At 39.5% G+C, this 9,301-nt stretch overlaps 1 protein-coding gene across 1 annotated transcript; it reads left to right on the top strand.

Annotated features, from left to right (window-relative positions):
* The first annotated feature begins 608 nt into the window (after positions 1-608).
* Positions 609-8,882, top strand: IDS (iduronate 2-sulfatase). The gene is made up of 8 exons (XM_010283334.1): positions 609-741; positions 1,779-1,956; positions 2,834-2,922; positions 4,158-4,358; positions 4,972-5,142; positions 5,757-5,883; positions 7,396-7,569; positions 8,278-8,882. The coding sequence occupies exons 1-8, from the start codon at positions 610-612 to the stop codon at positions 8,778-8,780; spliced, it is 1,575 nt and encodes a 524-aa protein (XP_010281636.1). The 5' UTR covers position 609; the 3' UTR covers positions 8,781-8,882.
* The last annotated feature ends 419 nt before the right edge of the window (positions 8,883-9,301 follow it).

The raw sequence follows: 9,301 nt of genomic DNA, 5'->3' as shown, positions 1-9,301 counted from the left end.
GGCCCCGGCCGCGGGCCCGCGGTGCTTCGTCGTTGTCGGGTGCGGGGTTGTGGCGAAGCCCCGTCTGCCGCCTGGCGGGTTGCTGGCTGCAAACGCATCCGGCAGTCCGTGCGCTGTTGGAACCACGATGCAGCTCGCCTCCTTAGGGGCGTTTTCACAAACAGCTATCCAACTAATTTTTGAAAAATATTTTCTTTTTATCCATTTGGAGCAGGGTAAGTAGCATAACAGTGTCCGAGTTTTACCTGTGGCTTAACGCCCCTCCCAAAGCTTCTAGGCTGTAGAATTCAGTAGTAGGTAGAACTATAAAACACCTCTTTATTTCACACCACCTTTCTGTAGCCGGCTGAAGGCAATACCGTGGGAGGAAGCAATCAAATAGGAAGGGAAGTGAAAACTATTACAGTTCTGCCTAGGCTACATAAGAATTCTTACATGTTGAAGGAATTAATCACGGTATTTAAATTTCCTTGTAGAGATGGCAGATGCTGTTGTTGATTTTTTTATTAAGTATACTTAAGGTTTAAAAATGATAAGTCTGTATAAAGTAATCTCTACTTACTGGAGCTCAAATTAATATATTCCTAATACTGTTACTTCATAGATGGCATGAATGTCCTGTTGATAGTTGTGGATGATCTACGTCCTGTTTTGGGCTGTTATGGGGATAAGCTTGTGAAATCTCCAAACATCGATCAACTTGCTTCTCGAAGTATTGTATTCAGCAATGCATATGCACAGGTGAGGTGAATAGTTTAATAAAAAAATGTTTTCTCTATGCAAAGTAATTACTGGTTTATCATAGTAGGTGTTAGGCAGAGCATTAGAAAAAGCAAGTATTTATTAACATTAAGTATTTCCAGTAGAACGGTTGGGCTCAACTATACTGTATATGAACCTATCTTTACTAAGGTAAGAAAAATGAAAACAGGGCACTTGAATGATAATATTTTTGTAGTTCTTGGAGAAACGTAATGTCACTCAAACATTTTCACTGTTAGCAGCGAAGTGCTGCTTAAAAATGCCATTTTACGAAATTAGTATTCTTTTTTCCTACTGTTTATAAAAAATATTTTTTACTTTTTATTTTTTTCTTTTGAGGAAATCTATTCTAGACTTTTATGAAGGGATGGCTTATGTGGTTAGCATCAGTCTTAAATACAAGACTCAAAATCTCACTAATTGCTCTTGAATACTTTGCATAGGATGCCTACATTCCCAAGTTTCTCTCTGCTGAGAAATTAGAAGATTGAGTCTAATTCTGACTAGGGATTAGGACTTTGAAGCAATAACTCTTGGCTCTTGCCAATCTGAAACAGAATTGGTAAGGCTGTTGGACTGTAACCTGGACCTTCTGTATGTATATCCTTTTCATTATTATTAAGGCAGTCCAGATCAACTAGACTTTGGGCTTTTGTCAGTACAGTCCATCTGCCACTTTGGTTTAATTCTGTGTGAGTGTGAGCTACTAGATTTTAAAAGCTCTGTCTTTAGTGCAACTTGACTTTTCTTTTTTGCACTACTAGCTGCATAAACAAAGCCTTTAGTGCTTAGTAATTGGTTATTTGAGGAAAAATTATAGATAGGTAAACATATATCTTGCTAAAAGATCAATTGGGAATTGATATTCTTAATAAGGATGCTGTTCATTCCAGCTTGAAGTGATAGGAAACATTTTCACTGCGCTTCCTGTTGCCCAGCTACACCTAAGTCAATTTGTATGTGTGTTTTTGCTTTTTGTTCAAACTAATTCTCTTTTTGGCTGGCTCCCTTCTCAGCAAGCTCTGTGTGCTCCCAGTAGAGTGTCGTTTCTTACTGGACGCAGACCTGATACTACCCGACTGTATGATTTCTACTCCTACTGGAGACTACATGCAGGAAACTATTCCACGATGCCCCAGTATTTCAAGGAGAATGGCTACGTGACCCTATCTGTGGGGAAAGTTTTTCATCCTGGTACAGTTTGAATTGTCATCTGCTTAACATACACATGCTTAATGTATATATTCTCACAGACTTTACATATAAATATCGACTGTGTGATTCTTGTCTGTATTGACAACCTAAATCATAATCATGAGCCAGATTGTACCATGATTGTAGGTTGTCTTTAAATCTTAAGGCATTGGAAATTAATATATAAGATGGCTCTTATCTAATGAATATTTTCACATGATGTCTGAGGATTGTGGGAATAAATGTCTAACATTCTAAAAATATGTCTGGAAGTTAGGTATCTGCTGAAGATGAAATTACTGAACAGCCTCATTGTCTTAATTCTGCATATACATGTTTCATAATAGGCTATCTGTCTGGATAAGAAGATATAGAATGTATGACTAATACTACCAATTAAATAGGAAATTAGTTCACTAGTTAAAAAGCAATAACATTACTGAGTTGAAAAATACTGTAATACTGACCCTCTTTTTGGTAGTTCTTTACACCAGAGCTAAAGTTGTGTGGATATATGAACTTTCAGTTGATACTAAAGCTAATTAAGGAAGTACATGAAGACTGTTACTAATCCTGGTTTTTTTGGTGGGTTTTTTTTGTTGTTGTTCCCTGAAATAAGGTTCTTCAGGAGGCTTGAGTCTCCCTCACCAGTAAAGGTGTATTTCAGGGAAAAATGTCAGTCTTAAACTTTTTGACTTTTATTTCTTGGTTTTCTTTTTCTCAGTTGTCAAAGATAATTTGAAACATTCCTTCATTTACCATATTTTAAAAAAAAAACAAACAAAACCAAACAACTGAAAACAAGTTAAACTTGTGTTTGAGCTCTTCCTGGTTCAGTGAACTATTTGAGCATTTCTAATGCCTTTACCCTTTTCAGGGGTTTCATCCAATTACAGTGATGACTATCCGTACAGTTGGTCCATTCCACCCTTTCATCCTTCAACTGAAAAGTATGAAAATGATAAGGTAAGGGTGATTTGTGGGACCCTAACAAAGAAGGGTTTTCAGGATATAAGCGAGTTCTTTGTGTCAGGCTATCCTCTGGGGTTTTTGACATTGCAACCTTGTGCAGGGAAACAACGAGCCAATTTGATAATCTTTCTAAGTTGTCCAAAAGAAGGCCTGTCGCTTCAGTTGTGCGTCATGTTAATTCATGTGCCCATCTTGCAGATATTTTAAGTATTTCTAAATTAGTATTTGGAAACTTAAGTTACTGAGGTATAAAAGTGCTTGCAAGAAAGAATGATCTTAATTTGTGAAAAATGCAGTTGTCAGCTTCCACACTAATCTTGCTCTGCTTAGTAAGTGACAAAACATTGCCAATAGGCTTGGTGAACTTAATTCAATAAAGAGCTCAGGGCTGAGCAGGTGGAGGTCATAATTAAAATATAATCCTTAAATAATCTGAAACTTTATCATCTGATTTGGTTTTCTAGACTGTTTGTTACTCTTAAGTGTGATCCAAAAGAATCTGTTTTATGTTCATGTAAACATTGCAATAGCATCATGTGCTGGAATCTATACACTGCAAAGCTAGGAGCTCCAGCCATTAGGCTACAGCCAGCCTTGGAGATACTTTTTCTTGCATTTACTGCTGAAAAAGACTGGTTTTAGCAACAACAGTGTTTGCATTCATGTCTCTTCATGTTCATTTAGCAACTCTCCCAAACACTCAGCTGAAGCCACCTTTTCTTGGCAACCATTTAGTCTAATTTATCTTTCTTCACTGATTATATATTGGCCACTGCTGGCATTTGCTCAGAAATTAAGTTAGTAGCTTCCAGTCAGCCTTCTATGAGGTCTTGGGGTCAGGAGGAGTAAAAATGGATGTATGTAGTGTAGCCAAATTCTGCCTCCTTGCCAATAGGTTGGCGATTCAATTCATCATAGAAACTGTGTGTTTTCCCGTATGACTATGTTTAATCTTCTGTCCAGCTTTAGAGGGGATTCTGCTTTTCCATAGGCATGGAAGTTGCATTCTTCCAACTCCTGAAGCTGTCTGCTAAGCCATCTATGTACTCAGCGCCCTTGGTATTCATAGAAAATGTGACATTCCTTTTTGTATCCAGTCTGCAGTCTTTTGTTGGTAGAAGGATTGAGAGGCAAACTGGTTTGAAAGTTGGGGAACAGAGGATTTCTTCTTTGCTTTTACACAAGTTAAGTTATTTAATGAATTCTTTTTTTTTTTTTTTTATTTAAAGACTTGTAGGGGAAAAGATGGAAAACTTTATGCTAACTTGGTGTGCCCAGTGGATGTGACAGAAATGCCCAGTGGTACTCTGCCTGATATTCAGAGCACTGAAGAGGCCATACGCTTACTGAATGTTATGAAAACCAACAAGCAAAAATTCTTCCTGGCTGTCGGTTACCACAAACCACATATCCCACTGAGGTACCCGCAGGTGAGGAGACGAGCCTGCAGTGAAAGGAACTTAGACAAGTGTTCTTTTTGCTTTTCAAAGCTGTTTCCACAAATGTTTTATTGCTATAGTTTCTGGAAAGCAAGCTGAAAAAACAGACTTGATTTGGTGTAACTTCAGCAATTGCCTGTGCATTTCAGAATGCTTAATGAGAATGAGTTGTGACCACTCAGCCAAAAGCCAGACTTCTACCCCCATAATAGTGACTGCTATTGCATGGAAATAGTGTTCCACTTGATGGAATATGACATAATAAGGCCTTACAAGATCTTGTACTCCATCCCCTGTTTGACTTGGTGGCAAAACCCCTACTCATTTCAGAGGAAGTGATGTTGGGCCTTTTATCTTGGTATTGCTTTGAGATACAGGAGGCTGCTTTTAGGTACTTACTAACTCAGTGTTTTTCAGGAATTGGTTGGGGATAACTAGCATAGTATTGCTACCTTTTATACTCTGGAGGAGGGGGAGTGAAGCCTTGTAAACTGTAAGGATATTAAAGGGTCATGCAAGGACAAACATTTGCTGCTTTACAACACAAAGTTCACAATAGACCTTAGAGGTGAGGGCAGTCTTTCTGTGTGTTTGTATTGTAAAGGAATTTCTCAAGTTGTACCCCTTGGAAAACATCACATTAGCCCCAGATCCCTGGGTGCCTGAGAAACTACCTTCTGTGGCATACAACCCCTGGACGGATATCAGACAGAGGGATGATGTGGAAGCATTAAATGTTAGTTTCCCTTACGGACCACTTCCAGATGACTTCCAGGTAAGCTGTCAATACAGTGCACTGAAGTCAAACTGCCTTAAATTGTTCAAATGCAAGGGAGCCCTGCCTTGCATGCTGTCACCTCTAGCTTCATAGGCAAACTTTCACTGTAACTGCCGTCAGGCTAATGGGTGTGGGGAGGAAGAGATCAGCCATCAACTAGTGGTAGTAGTATGTGCTCCTGGTTTGTATATAAGGGAATGTACGTAGCAGCTACCAATGTTATGTTTGTTTTTGTTATCTGAAAGTGTTTATCTGTTTCAAGCCATCACTTGGTGTACATTCTTTTGCAAGATTTTGCTTGACTTTCCAGTGCTTATGCCAAAATAAGGTGCACTGGCTGGACCCTGAGAGAAGCAGAATTGATTGGTTTGCAACATCTTGCTTGAAATAACTTCTGGGAGATAGATAGAATGTTCTAACTGCCCCCTCCCTGTTCACCTTTTCTGGGACATTAATCAGGCTACAGACACTTAAAAAAAATAAAGCTTTACAAGTAAAATCCTGTAGTTCCTTTACTTCTTTACTTACATAGCCACCCAGTGGTTCTCCTGTGTGTGTCTGGAAGAAAGCTAACTTTTTTTTTCCCTCTCCCCTGTTTTCTTAACTTGCAGCGGCAGATTCGTCAGAGCTATTATGCAGCGATTTCTTATCTGGATATGCAAGTTGGCCTGCTCTTGAATGCTTTGGATGATGTAGGACTCTCAAATAGCACAATAGTAGTTTTTACTGCTGATCATGGTAAACGTTTAAATCTTTCTCCACCTCACTGTTAATAACTTAATTGTGCAACTTGGTGCTGGCTTATTAATCAAGTGTGTATTTATATAATGTACAGCAGAATTACCATACCTTGTATAATCTGGGTAGTCTGTCTCTAATTAAATGGACTGACGCAGGCTTTTGTGGCTGCACAGTTCTGTCCCCCTGCAGGTGCCTCTAACCAGGTTGAGGGTTTGCTCATGAGTGATGAGACTGTCTGCCAGGACACTGGGCTGAGCTTCTTGTATTCTTACCTCCTACCCAAGGAATGACTCTTGCTGGGAACAGTGCTGTGAAAGGGTAGCAACTATTCCTTCCCCCTTACAATTTGTAGAGTCATGTGGCTAACAGGCTTTCTCATTAACTGCTGAAGTGTGCTTTCTTGCACTTGTCATTGCTGCTTGCAGAGGATCTAAACTGATAGCAACATGGCTCCCTCCTCTAATTGAGGTCTTGCACACTCTGGATTCTGGTGGGAAAAACCTGAATTTGAGTCGTGGTGCAATTACCCCAAGCATTTAATGTTTGTTTCAGTGCTCTAATGTTCATTAAATAACCCGCCCATGATCCCTTTAATTGGGGTATGGCTTAGCTGACTTAAAAATTAGGATATGGCTTAACTAAATCAATTTAAAGTCACATATTTAGTTAATTTGAGTTGACTTAAGTGAGCGTGTGTGTATAAACAAGCCCTTATGAGTTGTAGAGCAATGGGATTAATACTTCTGGTACTAAAGTGACTCTAGATGTACCTTCTGACTTGCCACTTTGACTTGGACTTTCCACTGTAAACTGCATTTCTCTCTTCCTTGCTGTGATTAACTGTAAACAGTTGGTGTTTCCAGTACCATGGGTAGCAAAATGATCCAAAAATATCATGTGTTAACGTAACTGTCATAGAGCTCCTTTGTCCTCCCCCAAAGTGAAGTTAGCAATAAATCTGCCTGGAAGGAAGTCATGTTGGCATCTCTTCCAAGAGGAAGAGGGGAGCTAAAGAGTTTTGATCTCTATTGCTTCCTCAGGGCTAACATCCTGATATGGCAGTCTGGCATAGATAGCAGCCTTGGCTCCAAGGGATGTTCAGTTACAGTGTTAACAGAAGTATTGGAGAGCTGGCAGCTGCCCAAAGCTTAAATGAGTGCTTTGTGGAACTGATTTGGAGACTCTTGCAGGCACTGTGACACACCCCAGTTCCTCTTTTCTGCTGTTTTAATGCTGATTTCCTAATTCTAATCTAGAGTAGGGGAAATAAGGAAAGGTGTAATTATTTCCATAAGAGTATCAAGTTGAAAGATTTAGGTGGCTGTTGAAATAGCTTTCACATTAGAGAGAAACCTTGTTATATTTAAATATAGGTTGTTATTTGCCTTTTAATATAACCTTGGTAACAGGCTAGTGGCCTCAACAGCCAGAGTCAATTTACAGTGAAAAAGAAATGATGACTAAATTACAACCCAGTATCTGCTTTGAATTGTATTCTTTGTCATCTAGGATGGTCCCTGGGAGAACATGGTGAATGGGCAAAATACAGCAATTTTGATGTTGCTACCCGTGTGCCGTTGATGTTTTATGTACCAGGAATGACAACTTCTGCCGTTAGTCAAGGAGAGAGGGTCTTCCCCTACCTTGACCCTTTTAGCCGTATTTTAGGCTTGGTACCTCAAGGTAAATTTCCAGCATTTATTTTTTGTTTGCAGTGGATATATTTAAAGGAGAAATGGTGATGTAAAGATACTTTGCCTACAGGCAGCTTGAGTCAGTGTCATTGACTGTGCTGCTTGTACTGATAAGGAACAAGATGGTGAAGGGAATCTTTGGATGCATACTTTTTGCTTTGGTTAGATCTGCTTTAGTGGAAACAGCTAGATGGCTACATTAACACAGCAGGTGGTTTATTTTTGTGTGGTGTAGATGCCCAAAAGGATACTTGACCTACCTTTTGTAGTGGTGGCTGCTGTCTTTCCAACAGTGACTAGTAAACATTCTCTGTGTAGCATCTGTACTTAAAATGGTGTCATTGGAAACTGTTTTGATGGAGGCGCTCTTGTGTGAAACTATTGACACTGGAATTTGCTTTGTCTTTCTGAAGAATTCCTTTTCAAAGTAATGAATATTACTGTCTCGAAGGTTACACATTTGAGAAACATAAATGCAAAAATTTTCTTATTAAAAATACGTCATAAATGCATAGACTAGCATCTTCAGAGCTAGCTGACACACCTTAATTGCCCTGATTTTTGTTACCCCACAAATCCAATACAAAGCACTTTCAATAAAACACCAACTTAATTATCAGAATAAGTTTTTAAAATGTTCTACCAGTGTCTGTCAAACCATCATGTTCCATAACTTGTGTTTTGATGATTCTTCTAGGGCAAAGCAAAAAAGTGGTTGAACTTGTGTCTCTGTTTTCAACGCTTGCTGAACTTGCTGGCCTGCAAGTTCCTCCTGTGTGCCCAGAGACTTCGTTTCATGTTGCGCTGTGCACTGAGGGGGTAAGCATTGTCCGGTATTTTAATGCCTCTGAAGAGAAGGTGGAGGAAGAGAAGAATAGGTGTGATGACACTTACAGGTGTTTCAGTGAAGAACTTGTTGCTTTCAGCCAATACCCCCGGCCTGCAGACACTCCTCAGTGGAACTCTGACAAACCGAAGCTGAAAGACATCAGAATCATGGGCTATTCCATGCGTACAATTCACTACAGATATACTGTATGGGTTCAGTTTAATCCTAACAACTTCAGCGCTAACTTTGAGGATGTCCATGCAGGAGAGTTGTACATGGTGGAGACTGATCCAAACCAGGATTATAATATCTATAACAATACCTCACATGGTTGTTTTTTCAAAAAAATTCTTGGCTTCCTGAAGCACTAGGGTTCAGAAACTTCTTTGTGCATGTTCTTTGCTGCTGAAGTAACTTCCCTTTTTTGTATAAAACCTTTCTGTTGTACATAAAACAACTGGATTGAATTAAAACCCGGTTTGTATCAAAACACTAGCTATTGTCTTTGTCTTGTTCCAGTCTTTACTACACTGAAGTAGTCAAGTGAACTTCTGCAGTTGTGTTTTCAAACACAAGCTCACAACACTTCTGAAAAGGCCACATAGGGTATGCAGGCCCATACTGTGAAACACATCTGGTCTGTTGTGTAGGGACTGAAGAATTAAAATTCATTATCTGTGCTGAAAGTGGTGGTATGAAAAGTGGAAGAAGAGAAACTTCTGTGTTTGAAAGGCTGTGCAGAGAATGTGTGTCTGTAAACAGGTCCTGTCCACATTCTCTAGGAGACTTGTGGCTGGAGCGGTCAAGGAAATATTTGATAGTGGTGAAGGACTGAGGTGTCTGCTCTCATCAGCCTTACCTCTGACTAGAGCTAAAAGAGAAACTTGATGTG

Source organism: Phaethon lepturus, unplaced genomic scaffold (assembly GCF_000687285.1).
Source record: "Phaethon lepturus isolate BGI_N335 unplaced genomic scaffold, ASM68728v1 scaffold19993, whole genome shotgun sequence".
NCBI classification, from domain to species: domain Eukaryota; kingdom Metazoa; phylum Chordata; class Aves; order Phaethontiformes; family Phaethontidae; genus Phaethon; species Phaethon lepturus.
This window is presented reverse-complemented; position numbering and strand designations above follow the sequence as displayed.